This window comes from Micromys minutus, assembly GCF_963924665.1.
Source record: "Micromys minutus genome assembly, chromosome: 2".
Taxonomy (NCBI): domain Eukaryota; kingdom Metazoa; phylum Chordata; class Mammalia; order Rodentia; family Muridae; genus Micromys; species Micromys minutus.
The window spans coordinates 48,531,441-48,554,847 of NC_137971.1; the positions used below are offsets into that span (position 1 = coordinate 48,531,441).

A 23,407-nucleotide genomic window follows, 5' to 3' on the forward strand; every position below is an offset into this window, starting at 1 on the left:
TGCAAAATAGTAATTGCTGGGTCATACAAGGAGAAGTCTAGAGACCCTAGTGACACCAGGCTCAGTGTCATGCAAGGCCTCCTCCTTCACTTGACTCTGACTTCTGTCCACACAAAGCAGCTCTCATCTCAACGGGAATGAGAGACACTTTGTTCTGAGCCAAGTAAGAGTGGCCATAACATGGGACACAGATTCAGGTTGCCTTAAATAAGCTGTTCCAATGTAGAAGTGCTTCTGCGAAATTTGTAAAGTAGCAGAACAAGGCAAACACAGGGCATTCTTCAGATACATTTCTGGGACCATCAGGTCAATAGGTAGTGAGAAATTAGGAGAAATCTCTGCTTGGGTCTGAGATACTATTTGATTACATTTTAGCTTTGGGGTCAGGTGCATCCCAAAGGTTTGCCTGAGAATCACACTGATATGAGGGAAAGCACGAAAGTGAGCAACGGTTATGAAGGAGACTAACAATAATTATGAGACAGTCTGACCCTGTATCTGCAACATCCCGATTCTCCACAATCAAGTTCTAATTAGTCCTCAGCCTTATAAACAGAGTCAGATGGGTTTTGGGGGGAGTGGGGGGTCTTCTGCTTCATGAGTTTCTCGTTTTGGGTCATTGAATTTTTCTAATTCATGTTCTAGATCTAAAATGATCATCATAGTTCCCATTGGTCAGAACTCCCTCCCCTTTACTACTTCATGTGTTACCTGATTTTTTTTTTTTTTTTTTTTGAGACAAGGTTCTCGGGTGGCCTGTGCTGTCCTAGAACTCTCGGAGGAGTCAAGGGTAGCCTCCCACCTCTGCCTGCCAAGTACAGTGTCATGCCATGCAGGAGAGAGACCCCAGGGCCGCACACATGCTAGACCAGCACACTAGCAGCTCACCCACATCCCCGATCTTGAGCACAGTTTCCACAGAAGGGATCTGGACAGAAGACAGCTATGCACACAGATGACTTGCTTGAGGTCCTACCTACCAACTCTCTGGGTGGCAGCCAACATGACTGAGCTCAATGCTGTTTGTTCTGCAAATATTTCATTTTGCAAGGATGCAAAGTCAGAGTGAGGACAGCAGCTTCCAGAAAGCCTGCTTGACGCTGTTTCTCCATGGTTGGGAGAGCCAGCCGGGGCAGTTTCTGTCATTTCTTATGTGTGTGATTTTTTTTTTTTTTTTTTTTTTTTTTTTTAGCTGACAAGCAGACTCCATTTTGCGCATCATTATATGCAGATGCTGGAAACTTTTAAAGCTAGAGCCTAAACAACCAGAACGAGAGAAACTGACAGAAGTCTGCTGCAAACCAAACACTGGGTCAGTCAGTATCAAGCTGTGGTGGTAAACCTTTGGAATAACCAAACTTGGAGCATGATAGGAGGGAGGGAGAGCAGTGACAGGACATGGCCTCTTGTGAAGGAGGTACTAGGAAGGATGCCTTGACTTGGCTTCACAGAATCCCCAAAGCAGCCCCAGCACTAATTGGAGGTCAAGAGACCTCTGGATCCACAAGTTGGGCCAGGAGACCACAAAGCTAACCTTTCAACTCTTGGGCTGGCCACTCCCAGCTACTAGACCCCACAGCTGGAAGACACTTTGCCAGGACTCGACCTGGGACTTTCCAGTTCCAAGTCCAAATTCATTCTGTGCCACTAAACAACACTGACCTTGGCCAAATCCCTTCTGTTTCCTGGCACATAGTTCCCCATGTGTAATGCCAAGGAGAGACCCAGAACTCATCCTCTGTCAAGATACTCCATGATGGGGCTAGAAATACAAACACCAGCTAAGTGTTTGTATTTCTCTCAAAGGGAACCCAAGTTTAGTTCTTAGCACCCAGGTCAGGTAACCCATAACTTCCTGTAACTCCAGCTCCAGAGGATCAGATTGCACCTCCCCTTTATGGCCTCTTCATGGATATGCACACACATGAGCGCACACTCGCACATGCACACACACACACACACTTAAAAATAATAAAACTAAAATATTTCAAGAAAGAAAAGAAACCATAACTGAAAGAGCATTCCAAAAAAGGGGAGTTTGCAATTGCAAGGACCTGAGGTATTCAAGCTCAATAAATGCCTGCTTGCCCATCTCTAGTCTTCCCTCTGTACTTGAATCCAACACTGTCACCCAGGGGACCTCTGTACCCCATTACCCCTCGTGACCTCAAGGCCTCATTCATACTTGATTCCTGGGCTCAGAGTGAATGACTGTCTGTGATCCAGGCTGTCAACAAAGCCAAGTTTACTCTGGGTTCAGGCCACATACATGGATAAGCTCCCGATCTCTGTGTCTACCTGTAACAATGGCTCTGCCCTCTTGGTTTGCTTTTGTCTACCCTCTCTAGTTTTCCTCGAAGGCATACCCAGCCTTTGATAGAGCTAGGGAGAGTGTAAACACTCTTGTCTAATCTTCCCCAATGTGACCATGTGGCACCCAGTGATGGCCCCACCCTTGGTAGATCCTGCTTCCTACATTCCTCTCAGTAGGTGAACAGGAACTTAGCATCAGTACCCGTCGCAAGGCCTATGCCTGGCAGTCACTAGGACAGAGAAGTGCCTGGCTTTCCCAGTGACCTGTCCTATTTCCCAGCTAGATCCCTGTAACAAGAACCTCAGGAAGAGCATGTATGGTCTCCTCCCCTCTCCAAGGCCCTCTATACTCTGAGGATGCTCTTGAGCAGCAGGGCAAAATGTCCTGAATTTCAGCCTCATCTGAACTGCTCAACTCAACCATGGGTTCCCTAAAGAAAGAACAAAATGTGTCTCCAACCCTAAAACATGATGTCACTTCGAAGTTCACATTCAAGAACTGTTCAATAACAACAACAACAAAACAAGTCTCATAATATTTTGAGTAAGTTCAAACTTCTGCATTGGGCTACACACATTCTTAGTTATCCCAGGGTGTGTGCGGACCATGGGGTAGACATGGCTCATTCAACATCTAGTCCTAGTTGGCAAAGTCCGAGTAGAAGGTTCTTGTGATTTTTATGAGCCATTGCCATGCTAACAAAGGAGAGGAGAAAACTCTGTGGGCTGCCAAGCTGGGCACAGTCCAGCGCTAACCTGTAGCACCACCTGCAGCTTCCTGCTGCCAGTTCAACTGCGACTGCTCCTATGGACCCTGCCTCCTTCTGCTCCAAGGCTGTGGGTCTGGCGAGCTGTGGAGACAGGCAAAGAACTTCAATGTGTGGCAACTGCAAACCTCTGAAAGCTGCCCACACCGTTGAACATCTCTGTCTCAGGAGTGCTGGGATCAACTGGTGATGTCTGCTTGGCACTCAGGATGGAGAGGGCAGACCAGGTGCTACCTACTCAAGTCACAACCCACCTCCCACCAATAACCAGAGGACTCATGTGTCCATAGGACGCTCTACCACTGGATTCTGTAAAATGTCATAAAGCAGAAGTCACCAACAGGAAAGCTGAGGACTCTTCAATAGAAACCTGATCCAGGGGGACGAGTCGCCTTCCTTATGGATGGAAAACAGGAAGAGGACTTTGGGTCCCAGTCATGGCAGCAGGGGACAGGTAAGTTTTAAAGTGAAAGATGTTCTAGGTGTTTGGAGCTTGGCTCTCTTCCCCCTATGCAGATATTTTCCCTCACCCTGCAGATGGTCCCAATGACAAGAAAGCCAGAGAGAAGGGAAGAACCTTCTTGAGAATTTGAGGAGAGTTACTTCTTAAAATTGCTCCATCTCTCCTACTTCAGAGTCCTTCCCTAAACACATCAAAGTTGTGAACTGGGTTAGATAACCCAGGAGGTGATGAAGCAGGGCACACAGAGCAACTTGGCCAGTACCAGCTGCCCAAGTCTGTCCTTCCTGCACCTCTGGGCATATCACTGAGGATAAAGACTTCAAGATGGACGCATTAACAGATGTGATAGCACACTTGTGTAATACCAACACTTGGGAGACAGAGGCAGGAGGGCCATCGCAAAGTCTGAGGCCAGCCTGGCCTACATGGCAACTTCCAGCCCAGCCAACAGAACCCTATCTCAAACAAAATTAAAGTAAAACCTAAAAACAGGAAGCATTTCGACTTATAACAAAAGTCATTTTAAATGTACAAATTGATCTTAATAGCATCCCATGACTCAGCAACAGGAATAGGGACAGTGCTCAAACTTTCAGCTACACCTTTTCTTTTTCTAGACAGCCCCATTTAACTCAGTTGGCCTCTAATTCCCAGTGTGGCCAAGAATGACTTTGAAATTCTGCTCCTCTGCCTTTACCTCTTAAGCTCTAGGATCACAGGTGTGTGCCACCACATGTTTTTGTTTTTGTTTTCTGAGGGGGTGTTTTGGATTTTTCAGTTCAGTCCTGGAGCTCCAACCTAGTGTTTCATGTGTGTTCTGCCAACTCAGGTATATCCCAAGCCCCCATGTTCCCCTTTTTAAAAGTTTATCTTTTATTTATTTTCATTGAGCTTTTTTTTTTTTTTTTTTTGCAGGAGTGTTATTTTTACTGTAAATGCCTCTGTACATCTTGAGGACCTAGGAACTTTTAAAATGCTTATACATAAGTCCCAATACTCTTTGCTTAAAGATTTATTTATGTATTTATTTATGTATTTTATTTATTTATTTATTTATTTATTTATTTATTTATTTATTATGTGTTTGTATACTGTAGCTGTCTTCAGACACACCAGAAGAGGGCATCAGATCCCATTACAGATGGTTGTGAGCCACCATGTAGTTGCTGGGAATTGAAACTCAGGACCTATGAAAAAGCAGTCAATGCTCTTAACTGCTGAGCCATCTCTCCAGTCCCCCTCCCCATACTCTTTTATTTTAAATAAATTTACTCTTTATTTGGGAGGATTATTATTTGTTGCTTGTTTTGCCTTTTAACTGGGGAAAGGGTTGGCAGGGACTCACTGCATAGCTTAGATTGACCCAAAACTTACCATGGAGCCCAGGTTGACCACAAACTCCTGCCTCTGCCTCCCTAAAGCTAGGAACACAAACCACCAACCTAGCTTCAAATATTCTTTGTTTGGTTGTTCCTCTGTCTTGAGAAAAGTTCTTATACAATCAAAGTTGGCCTCAAATTGGCTTTGTAATCAAGCCTGGTCTCGAACTCCTGATCCTCCACATTCCCTTTCCCAACCTCTGGTCTTCCATATCACACCTGGTTCATGTGGTACCAGACACGAGTGCAGTGAGTGCTAGGCAAGCACTGTACCAACAGCTCCAGTCCCAACCCCAAACGACTGCCTTTAACATCACTCAGTATCCATTCCCTGTTAGAGTTTCCTTGATTCTAAAATTCTCTTAAAGGGCTATGCTGTAGCTCAAAGGCACAGTGCCTGACAGCATGTGTGAGGCCCTGGACTTAATCCCAAGCACTACAAATAAAGTGGTTTTTAATCATTCAAATTGTGAATTGGGCTCTAGTGTACGCCCATATCCACTACATATGTTTTCTGGTTCCTAAGACATTTTCTAGGTAAGTCTCCCTTTTATGCCATGTCAGAGGTGGTCTAGTGGTTAAGAGCACTGGCTGTTCTTAAAGAGAAGCAAGTTCAATTTCCAACACCCACATGGTGACTCAAAGACATCTGTAACTCCAATTCTGGAGACCCAATATTCTCTTCAAAATCCATAGTACCAGTGGAAGCACATGAGGCAAGGACATGGGACCACAATGGCCCTCATTAGTGACCAGCAATGGATGGATTAGCATAGCCACTTGGGAAGATGGCTTGACAGGTCAATGTGCAAAAGGGAGACATAAGAAGCAGGGCTCCAATTCCACAAGCACCCAAGCCTTGAGGTCAGACCACGCTGCCTGTTGTCCCCAGGATGAGTAAAGAGAACAGGGATTCTGACCTCCTGGCGGGGAGGAGAGTATTATTCTGTATTCTATGCTGTAGTACCAGTTCTAGGAGGTAAACATGGGTATCTCAGGCCAAAGGCTCCCAGGGGTGTTTGCCTGACAAGATGCTTAAAAAGAATAACTATCTGCATGTCTGGATGGGCAGGCAAACACCGGTCCTATCAGGGGAGCTGTAATGGGTGCTCATCAAGTAAGAATTTTGTTTTAAGTCATTGCTTGGTGTCACCTGGAGGCTGCCTCAGGTGACACAGCTAGGCTCAGCCCCTAGACTGCAACATGCTCTAGATATCAGCCCACAGCTGCATGCTGCATTCTTCATGCCTCTTCCCCAGCTGGATAGAAGTCAGGGTTGCTGAGAACTGGATCATTTGTTTGAGTGGCTCAGATCTTGGGGGAACATTTCCATTATGGTTGTTCACTCATTTGCTGTGGGGGCCGGGGGTTGGGCTGGAGAGATGGCTCAGCTGTTCACTGCTCTTCTAGAGAGACCAGAAGAGAGTATTGGAGCACTGAATCCCCTGGAAATGGTGGGCTTCTGAGTCTGCAATGATATAGGGACCTACACCAGTCGGTAAGTTCCCCATCCTCAAACTCTGTCCATTTGCTTTCTAAGGAGACTTTGTCACAGTTGCCTCAACAAGAATGTCAAAATGTAACAGAACAGAAAGGGTAAAAGCCAAGGTTAGCAGATCCTCCATGGTGCCCTGCTGCACCCTCTGGGATGTCTTCTCACTTGCAGGGAGGAACTTAGGAGCCAGGGACAGTTTATGAAAACCAAAGTACATACATCATAATATCCCAGATGCTAACATTTAAAGAGTAGGAATTTCACATTAAAAAATCTAGGTTCTGACTCCTCTTGAAAATGTGGCCAACTTGGCACCATGGCTTCCTTCCAGGCTGGCACTGGCAAGTCAGAGCTGACCCGAGACTGCCTCCCTGTGGTAAGACAATGTGGCATCATACCCACCATGCCCCCCAAACTACTACCCACTCTGCCCCCTAGGTCCATCTTGGCCCAGACTGCAAACTCCATAAAGGCAAGGGCCAACTGCCTATCCTTTGGTTTTTGAAGATGAAACTTTTTAAAAAGTCTTCCATTAATCACTGATACATTTTACATTAACTGTTATATTTGTCTGTGTTTTATGTGGGTGAGCAGGTGGGAGGGTGGGGGCCTCTGAACCACCACAGAGGTGTATGCAGGTTAAAAATTGCTTAAGGAAGTCAACTCTATCTTCCCACCAAGTGGGCCCCAGATAGCAAACTCAGGTTATCAGACCAGGCCCTTCAATACCTCCCAGCAGCCCACTCTCTAATGGAGACAGTAGAGTACACAGTCACAGGCCAGTTAGTAACTGGTGGGATCTGACCAGCAGAGAGGCACCTCGAGCTTACCTTTGTCACTTTATCCAGTGTCTTTATCACCAAGATAGCAAGAGTCTCCCCACTCTGTGAAATCAGGTGACTTGGTTCACATTCTCAGCCACGAAAACTCCCTAGATTCTGAGAAATTTTAGCCCTTTCCCCTCCTGACTAGGGTAAAGATGTTATCGGGGAAGTTTGCATTTCTTATCAGAGCCCATTGGTGGCCCTCCGGGGCCTGATTAGAGCAGGTCAGACGTACTTAATAAGCAGCTCTCCACACAGCCCCAGGCCCAGAACTTCTCCCTAGCACCTTAAGCCTGGGAAGGGATTATGAAGTGGCTTTGGGTCCTCGGGCTTGTGGCTCTCTCAGAGTGCTTGGTCAAGTAAGTATAAACCGAGTGCTATCCTCTGTCCCCGGCCTCTTTATTTTTTATTTATTTATTTTTTGCTCATGTAAAACTCTCTGACCCTCTTATCCCATACCTACCCTGCACCTGGCCTTCATAACCTTCAGGTGTCTATTTATCGGAGATAACTTGCCAGGAACACTGGAAGGCCCAGAAGTCTCGGGGCAAGAGTGCAGGGTCACCCAACTCAAGAACACAAGTCACAGTATGGGCTGTGTGGACATCTCTCACCAGAATTCTTCAGTGCATAACTCATGCAGCTTTAGGGGCATAGCTTCTACATTGTCTTTTAGATCTCAGCATGTCTGTCTGTCTGTCCCTATAGATACACACACACACACCTCTGAGAGTCTGTGTCGATAAACCTCTATTTCCCTCTCTTTGGGCTCAGACCTCATCGTTTCTCACTTCAGCTCCCAGGCATTTCCCATTTTTCTCTCATCCCTCACTTCTGATTGAAACAAGGTGGGTTTGAGGGCTGTGTCCACCTGCGTGCAGTGGGATGGGCCTATAATTTCAGCTTTTGAGAAATAAGAGACCAGATGATAAGAAATGTAAGGTCATCCTCAGTTATCAAGTTTAATGCCAGCCTAGAACACATAAAACCCTGTCTCAAAAAGAAAAGTCAGAGGGGAAAGGGGCTATTTCCTAGGCCTAACTTTGATGGTAACCATCATGGTGACCAAAGCTGAATCACAAGAAACGGGGTTTGGGATATAATGTCCCATTTCCATCCTTCCTCACAGGCTACTTTGAGAAAGACAATACACTGGGAAAAGTGTTAGGACAGATAGTAGGTGTTCACCGTCCCTTATCCTCACCCTCAACAGTCTACGAGAAGCGGGTTACTATCCCATCTTCCTTACAGAAAGGGAAGCTGAAAAGTTCAGACCGGTCCCATGGCTTTGCTGGAGAATGAATACCAGAGCCTGGACCAGGCACTCTGCCATGGTCTTCTCACTGTGTTCTGTGGCCCTTTCCAGTAATTGTCTTCTGTGGAAAACCCACCGTGCAGTTGCAAAGCAAGGTGTGGTGGTCCCCCCCAACCCCCGCCCGGGGTTGCCTCTAGGCTCCCGCTGTCTCACTTAATTTCCTTCGGATGCTCATTTAAAGAATCCCTCTGATGAAGATTAAGTCCATGCGAGAAAACCTGCGGGAAAGCCACGTGCTGAAGGATTACCTGGAGACTTACCCTCGCAGCCGCGCCCACGTGCTTCTTGAGCAGCGCAGGAACCCAGCGGTAACTTATGAACCTATGAGGAACTACTTAGACGTAAGTGTGACCGGAACTGGGGCTCCCGAGCGCCCCCTAGGGCTTTTGCCCAGCGAAGTGGCCCCTCTGAAGAATACTGAACGAAGGCTGAGGTTCCTAAAGTCAGAAAGGGTAGGGAGCAGGAGCTGAGATGGCTCAGCAATTAAGAGCACTTGCTGCTCAAATGTGAGAACCTCGGTTCAAATCCCTAACATTCACATAAAATATAAGCAGGACGCAGCCACACACACATCTGACCCCAGCTGTGGGAGCAGAAACAGTAGAGTAGCTGGGGTTTGTAGCCTGCCAGTCTGGCTCCGTACTCAGTGAGATCTGATCTCAAAAGAATAAGGTGAAGAGTCACGGATAAGGATGCCCAGAGTCCTCCTCTGACCTCCACACATACACACACATACATGAAAGAAAAAGATTTAATGTGTGAGGAACAGGGACCTGTGTCCCCCATTGTTCCTCATCCCTACTCCTTCTGGAGCAGTGCAGGCTGGTTGAACTGAGCAATGGCCAGTTACTACCACACAGACATCCTGTTCTAAGCCGGTGGAAGTCACTGAGTTCCTAGACTTTTGTTCCTTTCCACTGAGGTGAATCCCTGGACCCCCAAACAAGGGTGAGCTGTGTCTAACCCAAGGCCAGCAAATCCAATTGCAAGTGAAGTTAGGTATCTCAGGCTTCCCACCCAGCAGACTCAGATTTCAACCAATGAGCAGCTAGTGAGCTCTGAGCTGGCCAGATGCTGGGCCAACCAGCAAGATGCTGTCATGTCTGAGGAGCAGAACCTAGTTTCTTTCTTTCTTTGGGCTTTTTTCAAGAGAGTTCTCAATGTGTAATTCTAGCTGGCCTGGAATTTGCTATGTGGACCAGGCTGTCCTCTGACTCACAGAGATCCACCTGCCTCTACCTCCTGAATGTGTGTTTCAAGGGTGTGCACCTGACTAAGCCTAGCTTCTTACAGGGAGCCAGAAAAACAGCCAAAGAACAAATTCCGCTGGGCATGGTAGTGCCTGCCTATAATCCAATCAATCAGGAGACTGAGGCAGGAGAATCGTGAGTCTGAGGCTAGCCTGAGCTACATAGTGAGACCCATCAAAAAGAAAGGGGAAGGAGAGGAGGGAGGAAAAGGCAGTGGGGGGGTGCAAACAAATGCCCAGTGAAAGGCCTGGGTGAGTGGTCTTGATAGTAACTACTTTGACTTTGTAGAAAGCAAAGAGCTCAGGGACCTGGAGTGACCCAGAAGGACTGCCTGGTGGAGGCACTCAGGCTAGACCCTCTCGGGTGGAAAGAATTTAAGACCTTTGGGAGAGGATGGACTGTTCCTAAAAGGTTTGAGCAGAGGCTTAGCATCATGGACAGTGCTCTGGAGACAGGCACCTCACAATCCAGGGGACAGGCAAGGCAGCTAGGCTGGCCCTAGCCACAACCCTTTTTCCTGCAGCTGGTCTACATTGGCATCATCAGCATTGGCACACCCCCTCAGGAGTTTAAGGTTGTCTTGGATACTGGTTCTTCACACCTGTGGGTACCATCCATCTATTGCTCCAGCCCAGCCTGTGGTGAGCATTCTGGTCTGACCTACCCCACCCCTGCACTGCCTTTCATTACCTCATATCTCAGCACACCGAAGGGTCACCTCCTGACTGTGTCCTGCAGCTCATCACAAAGTCTTCAACCCTCTTCGGTCTTCCACCTTCCTGGTCTCAGGCCGACCTGTGAATGTTGCCTATGGCTCAGGAGAGATGTCCGGATTTCTTGCCTATGACACTGTTAAGGTAAGCTGGGAAGCAGAGGCTGCCATGGGGCTGGCTCTGGGTGAGGACACTGCTGAAGGGTCAGCTGGGAGCTCCCTTCTGCTCCAGCTCACCGCACACCTTGTGGACCCTCCACAACTGAGTCCTTCCAGCTACAGGTGCCCAAGGCTCAGATCTGCAGCTCCTTCCCCAAGGGAAGCACAGGTTGATCCTGCTAGAAGGAAAAAGAAAGAGGTGTACAAAAAATAAGCCACTTGTATACTCCACCTTGTTCCAGACAGTAGACTGTGCACATTCTTCAGAATAACTCCATTAGTTTTCTCAATAAGCCCGAGGCAGATATTACTAGACCTTCATTCCACAGGCAAGTGGACAGAAAGAGCCAGGGCTTGTCTAAGGTCACACAGCTGGTAAGACAAAGAAAGAGCTAGGGAGTGACTTAGAATAAGTTCGCAAGTGGGAAGTGCTCTCAGTGCCTGTGGTTTAGGCCTCTGGGAGCAACCAGGGGGCCTAGAGCTCCCAAGCTGGAAAAGCAGAGCACAGGTTCAGGAGAGCCATGTTTCATCAAAAGACTGTTACCTAAAAGGCCTTGGCGGCTTTTGAGAATTAACAAAACCCCTGAGAATGCACGTGCATGAACACGCACACACACACACACACATACTTTTCCTAGTCTGAATATTTCTAAGAACCCTGGTAGCTTAATCAGGCATGGGGGTCTTTGATCCCAGCATTCCAGAAGGTAGAGGCAGGCAGAGCTCTGTGAATTTCAAGCCAGCCTGGTCCACATAGCAAGTTCCAGGCCAGCTAAGGACACTTAGTGATCCCAGTCTTAAAAACTAAACTCAACTGAACACCAGAACCTAAACAATGGAAACATCTGGGCTCCCACCTCCCATGGGTGCAGAAAAGACAACCATGGATGATGCCCTAAAGGAGATGATGTTCTCTCCACTCATCTTCAAAGGGATCCCTTTGGTCACTCTCAGCATCAGTATAAAGTCAAATGACTTTGGGAGTATAGAGATATAACCCTTAGCACCACAGGGGAGCTGCCTGTCCACTCCTGCCTGGGATTCACATCCAAGCAGCCTACAGCAGGGTGCTTGTGGGTCAGACCATCTCCCTACCCACAACCCAAGACCAACCATAGTACAGCCCTGGTTTCAGAACCCCTCTTCTCTCACAGATTGGGGACCTCACAGTTATGGCCCAGGCATTTGGCCTGAGCCTGGAAGAACTTGGAAGTTTCATGAAATACACTGTCTTTGATGGTATTTTGGGGCTGGGATACCCTGACCTTGGACTTCCGGGAATCACGCCTGTCTTTGACAACCTGTGGCTACAAGGCCTCATCCCCCAGAATCTCTTTGCCTTCTACTTGAGCAGGTGAGCCTGTGCCAGATCAGCCCTTTTTCTAGGCTGTTGGCTGCATTAAAAATTGTTGACCCTCAGATCTTGAAGGTTCCTTAGACATAGTCTAGTCTAGGTGTGTGCTGGCTATGGCCTGGACAACAAATCTGGCCCATCGTCTGCTTCTGTAAATAAAGTTTCATTGGTGCGTTTGTTTCCATCTTGCCTGAGGCTGATTTCGCACCACACCATTGAGCCAATCGGTAAAGAGGAATGTCTCCCAGTGTGCACAGTCTCCAGCGCTGACAGTCAGATCCTCTAGGGAGAACTTGCTGACCCTTTAGTCCCATCTCTTCAATCAGAGATAAGGAAAGCAAGGCTCGGAGAAGGGCTTTGCCCAAGATGGCCCAGTCTAGTGCTGAGAAAAGCAGGACTCAAGCTCAGCCCTCGGGATCCTTCCCCTTGATGGCCACCACTCCATCATCTCTTCGGCTACACTGAGATGCTGAGGGACTGAGGATCTGGAGGACAAGGGAAAAGGCAAAGCACAGGTGACAGGGTCCTGTTGAAACTTGTCTCTTCCCCACCAAAGTGAGAGTTGATCCCACATGTGAGAGTGGGGTCTGTCTGTGTCTCTGTCTGTGTCTGTCTGTGTCTGTCTATGGCTCTGAGCTCTTCGGGAACCTGAGTTCTAGGAATCCCAGCACTCTAGCATGACCAAGCAGCTCTAGCATTAAGCAAGTGGTTCAGTCTTTCTCTGGCCCTCGGGAACAGTTGCGTCTGCTCCACAATGGTTCCTTCAACTGCTTCTTATTAAACACCTGTTAAACACTCGGTGCCACTCTGTATACAGTTTGTGCGACACTACACCAAAAGGGGGTGTGTGTGCAAAAGACAAGAAGGTAGTAAACAAAGGAAAAGAGACCTCAGCTAGTAACTGTGTCTGTGACAGCAATCAGGCAGAAAAGAGAACCAATAGGCCTGAGGTGGGGCAGGGCTCCCTGTGATGAAGCTAGCCCAGGATAAGCTGGAAAACACATCCTTGGCTACCCTAGGCCTCAGTATTCTGGAAAATGACCGTCTAGACAGGTGGAAGTCACACCCTTCTGGACAAAACTCATGAAGTTGCTACAGTTTCCAGAGGGTTCCAAGTGTTTCACAGAATGGTGGGGTGTCCAGAGTCCAGCCCTGTAGCCAATTATCCACATTTGGATCCCAGCTTTGCCACTCATGAGCTGTGTAACATGGCCCTTCTTGCCTCAACTTCCCTGTCCATGAATAATGGTTCTCCTAAGGAGGGCTGCTAGGCAGGGCTGTGTGGGTGTGGCTGGGTACACCAGAAGCACTAAACAGTGCTGGCAGGTTCAGGAATGCTGATCTGTGTCCACCGGGCAGTAAGCCCCTTCCTCCTCTTCTTCACTACAGCAAGGATGAAAAGGGCAGCATGCTGATGCTAGGTGGAGTGGACCCCTCCTATTTCCATGGAGAGCTTCACTGGGTACCAGTGTCCAAACCCAGCTACTGGCAGTTAACTGTGGACAGGTAAGCACATGCCTGATTCCTGCCCCTGGATGCTAATTCCAACATGCGCACTCACACACACACACACATACACACACACACACAAACACACGGAATAACATAAACCCATGTTTATATATGACAGCATCTACACATACAGTCACACACAAGATGTTACAAGACAGTCACACAGAAACACATCTACATATGATATGTACAGTCATGGAGACACACGGTGCCACATACTGACACATACAGACATCCATTCTCTGACACCATAGACATACCCCTGGAGGCTATACCTGTAACCCCTCAAGGTCACCTCAGCAGAATCGCCACCAGAGAAGGTCAGGCCTGGGTCTCCAGTGCTAACTGAAGGGCAGGGCATCTGCAGACCTGGATGGTCAGGAGTCTCTGGAAAAGGCCCATGTAGGATGGATGGGAAGTATGGTCTGTAAACCCTAAAGTGAGATTAGGCCAGTTCTACCAGACTGAACAGAGGCATTTCAAGTGAGCACTATCCTGGTTTGCCCAGGACTTGGGGCTTCCTGTCCAAAGCAGGTAAAGTCCTAGGCCCACAGTAAGATCATCACATCAGAGAACAGACAGAAGCAGACACAAGCCTCCATCTGCTGATCTGAAAGCCACAAATATGTCTCAGCCAGGCAGCAGGCTAAGAGGCAGGAATAGAGACCCTGGGAACCTGGAATACCTAAACACATGAGGCTAAAAATTGAACAGACTCTGCAGAGTCACCAGATGGAAGCTTAAGCTTCCTTCAAGGACATCAGCAGCCTGGCCATCTGTGTGGGCTTCCTGAGGTGCTGCCTAGACAGGAGCATCAACACAGAGGCAGTCTGCTAGAGAGACGGCCTCCTCTGTAGCAAATGGCTGCTTTTCTCCATACTGTGGAGTGTCAGGCACAAGTGTCCCTTGTTCATTTCATTCCCCAGTTCGTTCATTCGTTCATTCATTCATTCATTCATACACACATTTGCTGAGGATCACTGTATGAGGTACATGAAGGAGGCACTACTGTGTCTAGTAGTGTATACACGGATACACAACCAGAGAGTCCTAGAACGAGTCACCACCTCACTGCTTGCTAAAAATGAGTAAAGGAACCAAGAGAGGGAGTGAATTGAATCTGTGTCTGGAAAAGGTGACAATTAGGCTGGAACTTAGGAGATGAGAAACCAATCAGGCAAAAGGTAATGTGCAAAGGCCCTGAGGCTAGGAACAGCTCAGGTCATTCAGTTACTGAAGGGAAGGTGCTGGGGACATAGCCCGGTTTGTAGAAGGCTTGACTAGTATTGGGAAACCCTGGGTTTGATCTCCAGCATCAAATAAAGCAGGTGTGACGGAGCACACCTCTAATCTCAGCACTTGAGAAGCAACGGCAGGAGGATCAGAAGTACAAGGTCATCCTTGAGTAGAAATGAATTTGAGGCTAGCCTGGGCTATGTAAGACCTGTCTCAAAACAAACAAACAGGAAGGAAAGCTAAACATGGTGGTCTCCAGCTGTAGTCCTAGCTTCTAGGGAGGTTGAAACAGAGGGGTCATCTGAGCTCAAACATTGGAGACCAGCTCAGAAAACATGCTAAGGACCTTTAGTCTAAACAAATAAATGAGAAAGGGGAAAGCGACCATGCAGGAGGGTGGGTGTGGAGAGCTGGCTGGCTGTTTGAAGTCAGGGGAGTGTATTACAGCGTGGTAATCCTGGTCTACTTTGGCTCCTGGCTCTCAGCATCTCCATGAATGGGGATGTCATTGCCTGTGATGGTGGCTGTCAAGGTATTATGGACACAGGGACCTCCTTACTGACCGGCCCTCGAAGCTCAATCCTTAACATCCAGAATCTCATTGGTGCCAAGGCTTCTGGTGATGGCGAGGTAAAGGGTCATACGGGAGGGCCACTCTGGGCTTTCCACACAGTACTAACCTCCAGCCAACCCCTCTTTGACAGTACTTCCTCAAGTGTGACACCATCAACACCCTACCTGATATTGTCTTCATCATCGACAGTGTAACCTACCCAGTGCCAGCCAGTGCCTACGTCCGAAAGGTGAGGAGTCCTGCAGTGGATGTTCTTTACCAGGCTTGGGCTTCTGTGGGAGAGGAAGGCACACCCCTGGTGGGGAGGATGTGCAATTATAGGGCTGATTCTACCAACAGGGCAAGCGGGGCCCACACAACCATCTTCAAAATCCAGTGTGGTGTTTCTTCCTCCTCCCATATTGAGGGATCAGCAAGGCACTGCTGTTTGCCATGTTGCAGAGGAAAGATGAGGGTAGTTTGAATTGCAGAGTGGTCTAGATGGACCTGGTAGCCCTTGCAGAGACTGCTAGATGGATCTGCAGATAAGGGACATGGAGGGGAGTGTGCCAGCAGGCAAGTGAATGGAACTAGAAAATACCATCCTGAGTGAGGTAACCCAGACCTAAAAGGGTGGATTCTTGACTCTCACTGAGAAGGGGAAATAGAAGAGCCATTGGAGGTAGATGGAGGGAGGGAGTTGGGTGGGAAAGGGGTGCAGAGGGGTGGAGAGGGGCATGGGTTGGTAGAGGGATCAGGCATGGTAAAAGTTGTGGAGAGAAGACCAAAGAGAATGAATGGGAATCAGTGGCTGTGTGGGAGGACTCTCTAGGATGTGCCAGAGACCTGGGATGGGCCAGGCTCCAGGGAGTCTATGAGGGTGACTCTGAGACTCCTAGCTGTGGGGGCAACACGTAGCCCTTATCCCAGCCATGCAAGCCACTTCTGCAGCAGCCAGAAAGAGCCATACAGTTCCATGGAAGGAGGACACAAACCCTAGTGGCAGCCCAGGGGACGCAGCGCAGTTGTTAGAATGCTTGCCTAGAATATATATAGGAAGGCCTGAGCACTACATAAAGTATTCTGCACACTTGGGGGGCTGAGATAGAAAGATCAGGAATTCAAGGTCACTCTCAGCTACAGAGGAAGTGTGAAGACACTGGGCAAGAACGACACCCTGGCTCGAAAGGGAAGGGGGAAGAAGCTGAGCATGTGGCTGCTGAGCTCATTCGTCACCCTTCTTCTCCAGGGTCATTCACACAATTGCCGGAGCAACTTCGAGGAAGGCACGGATGACCCGTCAGACCCTGAGATGTGGGTGCTGGGGGATGTTTTCCTAAGGCTCTATTTCACCGTGTTCGATCGGGAAAATAACAGGATTGGTCTGGCTCCTGCTGCATGAATGCCGGGCCTCCTGGGAATGGCCGGGCACACCCTTCAACACAGACTTGAGTACACACAGGTCATTTCACCCGGGGGGCTGACCCAGGCTATGGGGAGCTCTGCAAAGCCCTGTGTGTATAGGAAATAAAGATTTTATTCACAAAGCCACTGATGCTAACGTCTGCCCCCCTCCTCTCTCTCTCTCTCTCTGAGTTAATGAGATATGTTGAAATTAGTTTGGGTTTAGTTTAGTTTTTGAGACAGGGTCTCTCACTCTGTAGCTAAGACTAGCCTAGGACTCACTACTGTAGTCCAGGTAGATCTCAAACTTTCAGCACACCTCCTGCCTCAGTCTCCAGAATGTTGGGAAGCATGATTCCACCATGAAGTCTCCATGGTAAGAGAAGACGAGTCCAGCCAGCATACATGAGGAGAAAGCCTTTAGGATTTATTCAAGGAAGGTGCCGAAGAGAACAGCCATGGGCTTGAAAGCCAACACGTGTACGGCCCTACTCTCTTCCCCTTTGATTCCCTCCCTCTCCACTTCTTTCTCTTGTACTTTGAGGTCAACACTTTTACTGATCCCAGTACCAGGATTTTACATCCAAAGGGACCTGATCAGGAAAGACACAGATGACTTAAAAAAATCCTAGCACAGCAAGAGGACTCTTGGTTGATGTGGTGTGTCCATATGAGCCACATATCTTGGGCATCAGAGAAATAGAGTCTGTGATTGGCTCTGCTTGGTCACATGGTCTCATCTGTGACCTGGAGGTAGATTGACAGTTTTCTTTATAACCATGGGGCTGGGATAAAGAGTAGTTACTGATAAAAGTGGTACCCAATTGTGCTTCCCAGGTTGCAGAGGAAAGATGAGGGTAGCTTGAATTGCAACCCCATTAACCCAACACTGGATGTTGGGCCCCGTGGCACAGACCAGTAATCTCAGCACCTGGAGAGGCTGAGGCAGGAGGATCCACAAGCTCAAGGCCTGGCTGGGCTACATAGTGAGTTCGAGGCCTGCATGAGTAACTTAATGATAACCTGGCCGGCTTACTATTCTATCGGAAGACCAGAATTCAGAACCAGATCCCAGCACACAAACAACTGCGTTCCACCTCCTTGGGATCTGATACCCACTTCTGGCCTCCATTAGTACCCTCACATGTGTGCATGCACACACACACACACACACACACACACACACACACACACACAAATAAAACCTTTAAAAACAAAGGTAGAAGGAGGACTGGAGCTATAGCTCAGTGGTAGAACACTTGGCTGGGATAAGCAAAGCACTAGGTTCAATCCCCAGTCCCTGACCCAAATAAAGAAAAAGCTTGTTAGTGTTTTGAGGGCACAGCTATTAGAACACTTGATTTGGATTGTCAACTTTTGAAATATTTATGGGCTAGAGAGATGGCCCAGTAGTGAAGAGCCCTTGTTGCTTTTACAGAGGGCCTGAATTTGGTTCCCAGCACCCATGTGATAGCTCACAACCATCTGTAACTCAAATTCCTGAGCATCCAATATCTTCCTCTGACCTCTGTGGGCACCATGTGCGTATATGGTATGTATAAAAATCTTTTTTTTAAACAAAAGAGGATATGTTTGGTTTGGAATAGCTTTTCCTACTAGCCCAGGATGGGCAGAGAACAGAAAGAGCAAGAAGAGTGAAGTCCCAGTCCGAGCCCGTTACATCACACTGCAAAAGCTGCAGCTGCAGCGTCAGCTCGTGCCGTTCATAGTTACTGGGCATCCACATGTCAAGCCTGCAGTGCACCCTGGGTAGAGGCCTCCCTGGGAGCTTGCCTGTGAGTCACAGAGACAGATCAAGAAACAGGTACAGGGGAGACTAAACCAAGAGGGATGACACTGAAAGATACTGAGGTGGGGAAGAATGGGCTTCCAGGTCACACAGTGTGCATAGAGGCTACAAGTTCTGAAAGGACAACCCAAAAGGGCCACCCGGTTCCATGTTCTGCCTCCCTATGATGGTCCAGAGATCATCTGACCTTTGCCCCTATTTCCCACTTCCAGTGTCCCTCACAATGACAGCGGGTGGCCATCACAGGAGAGTTATTATCCTCCACTCTTATGTGAAGATGGTAAATTAATCATCCACAACCTTCAGGACACAGCCTGTCAGGTAGCATGAAGTATTGCTATTTAAAACCAACACCTGACAGACGGTGACTCTCAGCGTGTGGCAGGGATTCCAGAGAAGGCAGACCAGGCTGGCCTACTACTTACAGAGATCCACCTGCTTCTGCCTCCCAACCTAGGCTCTAAAGGTGTGTACCATTACACCTAGTCTTGTAGATACTTGTAGCCCAGGATGGCCTTGAACTCCTGATCATCCAACCTAGGCATCCTCAGTTCTCCAATTACAGGTAAGAGCCACCAGACCCTGATTAACGTTACTTAACAAAAGATAAAGATCTCTAATAGGAAGGAAACCTTACCTTTGCTGAGCTCTTTCTGGATTGAATTGCTCTTCTTAGAGACAGCCAGCCACGGGTGCGGGTCAGCTGAGTGCTGACACCTGCTGGCCACTGTGGGTGCTACACACAAACACTTACCTCTCCATCTTGTCTTACCCACTTCTACTTGAGCAGTTATTTGGCAACCCAAAGCCACTGTCCCATAACTTCCCTGCTTTTGGACCCATGAATCCCACTGTGAGAAATATATTTATTTACTTATTTATTAGCTATAAATTATTTGTTGACTGTAATGATTTCCCCAGGGAATCTACCTATAACAACCCCCACCCTAACCCAGATTCTAAAAGTAGGGAAAGGGGAAGGCATCTACTGCTATAAAAGTAGTAAGTGTGGGCTACATAGAAAACACTAGAGAGCAAGCTCTGGTCCTCCCTCTCCCGTCCCTGTCCCCACCTTCACTGGCCTCTCACATCCCTACTTCGCATTCAAAAGTGCACTTGTCTTCTGAGTTCCTGTCCCCTGCCCTGGGCTGTGAACTTGTGAGGAGTGAGGTTTAGCATCCCAGAGTTTAAATTAGAGATGGGGATATAACACATGCTCTGAACACATCTTGGGATGAATATTACATGACATCAGTGTTGGAAACAAAGCAGCGTGACAGATAACAGACCCTCCAAAACCATTCCTAGGACGGACGTCATATGGGGTCAATGTCAAGAGTGTGCACTGACAGGGTCACCCTAGGCATAGGTCTGCCTGAGTGAGGTGGGCACTGCTGACTTGGTGTGCCAGGGACAGTGGAGCCAACACAGACAAGGACAGGGACAAACCGCAACATGTTCTCACAGTTTTGGAGACTAAAGTCCAAAGCCAGGGGGTGTTTGGATTATTTCTTCTGCTGCCTCTCTCTGTGATTTCTAGATGGACCATCTGATTCTAATGTCTTCTCTGCACACCCCACCAATTTTACCCCTGCAATCACACACATACTAGGCCATCAGCAGAGAGTCCTATCTGGCATGTCCCAGGCACTGTGACCCACTCAGATGGTAGAGTCCTCCTTCTCTGAGGTGTCTGTTGTGGACTGTTGGGGAATAGGGTTAGGGTTAGTGGTGTCCAGAAGAGCTTCAGAGAGTCTTTGAGGCCTTGAGGACGTGGTGAAGGTCTCTGAGAGGTCAGCATCGGTCACTGAAGATGTTTCTGCCTCAGTCAAGTGGGTGGCAGAAAGAGGCCACTGGAATGCTGTCTGAGCCCCAAAGGTTGAAGAAGAGCTTTCTGGAGTGACAGGTGACGAAGGAGTCCCTGGAATGGCTGGAGGTAGAGTGGGCGGTCCAGGAGAGACAGGTGACCCTGCTGAGGGCTCAGGGGGCTGGGAGGTCCTAGGCTTCCCAAGGAGCGTGCTCTCTGTGTCCAACAGGAGTGAGGATGAGGTCTGGGCTACTGGAGGGCCTGAGGGTGCAGACTGTACATTAGACAGGTTTGTTCTAAAAAGCAGCTGCAGGAGCTGGAACATAGGCCTTGCAGGTGGTGTTGATGGAGGCCCTGGGCAGGAGCTACAGTTGACAGGGTCTTCAGTGTCTCCACGGGGGTTCCGAGCAGTTTTATCAAGATCTTCAGGAGGGGAGGATTGCTTCTTTTCTTCTGGAGGGAACAGGGAATCTGGACAGAGGTGGGGAAACAGTCACAAAGGTTCCTTCTAGTTGAAACGAGTCATTCTGGGGATAAACATCATACTCTATCCTCAGAGGAAACTTGACACACTAGGTAAGAACTATTGTGAGCTGCCTCCAGCCTCCAAGGACAGAAGGCTGAAAAGAGGCCATGGATGGAAGAGGGCAGTTCACCAACGGCCCTCCCAGGAACTTGCAGTGACTGTTGAAATGCACATGGGTTTTAGTTCCCCATATAGAGGAATACCAGGGAGCAATGGATATGGAAAGAGTCTAGTGCCGGGCCTCTGCTTTCCCATCTGCAAAATGGGCATCCCAACAGAGTTGAGGGTCAGAAGCAGGACTGCACAGGATGATTTAGCCTAAACCCTCAGGCCAGCAGGCATCAATGACAGGTCACTGTGAGTGCACCAATAACCACACATGTATATCACCGCACTGTGGCACGTTGCTAGTGGGAGAAATGGATGTGTGGAATCAGAAAGCAGAGGAACACTGTATATTCCATTCAATTTTACTGTAAATCTAACACTATCTAAAAATATACAATATATTTAGGTAAAAAATGGTATTCCATATGGTTAAGTCTAGCTTCAAACTCACTAGATAGCCAATGATGACTTGATTCTTTATTATTTATTTATTTTGGAGACACGACCTCTCTATGTAACTTTGGCTGTCCTAGAACTTGAAAGGAGAATCATTGGCTCAGGACCCCAAGACCAAGTTCTCAACACAAAGGAGATTTATTTGCCCAAGAGGAACAGTGGGAAGGCAATAAGAGTCAGACAGGAGATAGAGGATGAGGAAAAGAGGAAGGGAACAAGGGAGAGGGGAAAGAGGTATTTGTCCTGGACGGCAAAGGATGGCCTCTGGGCAGAGAAGAGACAAACTTGGCATATAGGAAAATGACTGTTTATAAAGGTAAAGGGGGAAGCCTGAGTTAGAATAGGGTATTTAATTTTAATTGGGCATGTTAATCGGATGAGCCAAAGGAGGCTTTTCATTGCTGAACTTCACTACTTTGATAGCTGGATCTTAGTAGTCAGCCTCAGGAGGAGGAATTGGCCAAATAAGGGAATAGCCTTAGTGGTTATAAGGAATATAATCTAATGGTTTTCAGCAAGGCAGAGGGAATTGAGGAGGTGGCCTGCCAGATCCACGCTTGCCACACTCAGGCTGGCCAGAGTCCCTTCAGAACTTAGTATGTTAGCCTGGCTGGCCTTGAACTCACAGCGCTCTGCTTGCCTGCTGGGTTAAAGGCTGGTGCCACCTAGCCCAGTAGACTTGAACTTTACATCCTCCTGCTCCAGGACTATAGGCAAGCACCACTGCACCTCATTTATGTGGTGCTGGGGACTGACCCTGGCATCGTGCACACAAGACAAGCGCAGTGAACTAGGTGCAATCCACCAGCTCCAAATGAATAATAGTCCAGACTACCACCTCTCACACTGTAAGGCTGTGGTTCAACGGAGGGGCGGAAGGAAGCTGAGCACAAAGAAAAGAGCTGGTGGAAAGCAAAGGAGAAATGAGCATAAGAAAGGGCCACTGCCATGCCCTCCTCCAGAGGACAGCTGCACATAGCTAAAAGTCATCAAGTCACATGCAGTATGTGAACCGGGTGGTATATGAACTGTGTCTAAAAAAATCAATTTTATTACATCGTGCGCGTGCGTGCGTGCACGCGCACGCGCATGTGTGTACGTGCCACAGCATACTTGTGGAAATCAGAGGACAAATTTCAAGATGCCAAAGGGGAGGGCATCTACCTGCCTCAGGAGACCCCTTCCTGATCTTTTCTCCTTTGCCTTCCACCAGCTCGTTCCTTTGTGCTTAGTTTTTCCCCTGTGAACTACACCCTTATGTATTTTCTGGACAACAAACTTGTGTCATCAGTCTTTGTGTCATCAATCTTTGTGTCATCAATCTTTGAAGCAAGTGCCTTATGCCACCTGTCCCTTCTGGGTTTTGGTGGTGGTGGTGGTGGTGATCTTTTTTTTTTTTTTTTTTGAGTTTGGGATTAAAGGGTGCACCACCACCAACAACAACACCAACAACCGGTTCTATGTAGTATTTGTAAGTCTTCAGATGGAAGCATTTCCCATTCTCTTTGGATGGAATGGTGGTATCCCGTTAATTTATTTATTTAATGTGTAAGTGTTCCTTCTGCATGTGGACCTGCATGCCAGGTCCTATCTAGATGGCTGTGAGGCACTGTGTTGTTGCCAGGAATTGAACTCAAGACCTCTAAAGGACGGCCAGTGATCTTAACCACTGAGCCATCTCTCCAGCCTGGTGGTATTCCTTTTCCAGAGGGCTATGCGTGGGGGGAATAGGGTGTGGTGAGCAGAGCTGAGGCACTGTTTCTGGCTCAGCATGTGTCCACTTTGGGTCTTAATCTTTGCACATGGAGGAGTGCCAGAGAGCAAAGGATAAGGAAAGAGAGGGCCTGTCTAATACCACCCAGGCCCCACGACCCCATCTGGGAAACCAAGATAACACCCTTGAGCCCAAGCATTCCGGCTGAGCTGTCAATGAGTGTTCCGGGCAAATGCTTAGTGGCTGTTGG

General features: G+C 48.2%; 2 protein-coding genes across 2 annotated transcripts in view; one reads left to right on the top strand and one right to left on the bottom strand.

The window, feature by feature from the left end:
- Window positions 1-7,541: 7,541 nt before the first annotated feature.
- LOC308417217 (pepsin A-5) lies at window positions 7,542-16,734 on the top strand (the record flags this gene model as incomplete). Its single annotated transcript, XM_080912375.1, has 9 exons — window positions 7,542-7,600; window positions 8,738-8,897; window positions 10,330-10,447; window positions 10,545-10,663; window positions 11,832-12,031; window positions 13,421-13,537; window positions 15,265-15,409; window positions 15,484-15,582; window positions 16,582-16,734. The coding sequence occupies exons 1-9, from the start codon at window positions 7,548-7,550 to the stop codon at window positions 16,732-16,734; spliced, it is 1,164 nt and encodes a 387-aa protein (XP_080768501.1). The 5' UTR covers window positions 7,542-7,547.
- Window positions 16,735-20,207: 3,473 nt separating this feature from the next.
- The window catches only part of VWCE (von Willebrand factor C and EGF domains), a gene marked incomplete at both ends in the record, with an annotated part of 28,786 nt that continues 25,586 nt past the window's right edge, over window positions 20,208-23,407 (bottom strand). Inside the window, one exon of the mRNA XM_080912882.1 lies at window positions 20,208-20,824. Within this exon, the coding sequence (XP_080769008.1) occupies window positions 20,208-20,824 (617 nt within the window). The remainder of the gene's footprint in view (window positions 20,825-23,407) is intronic.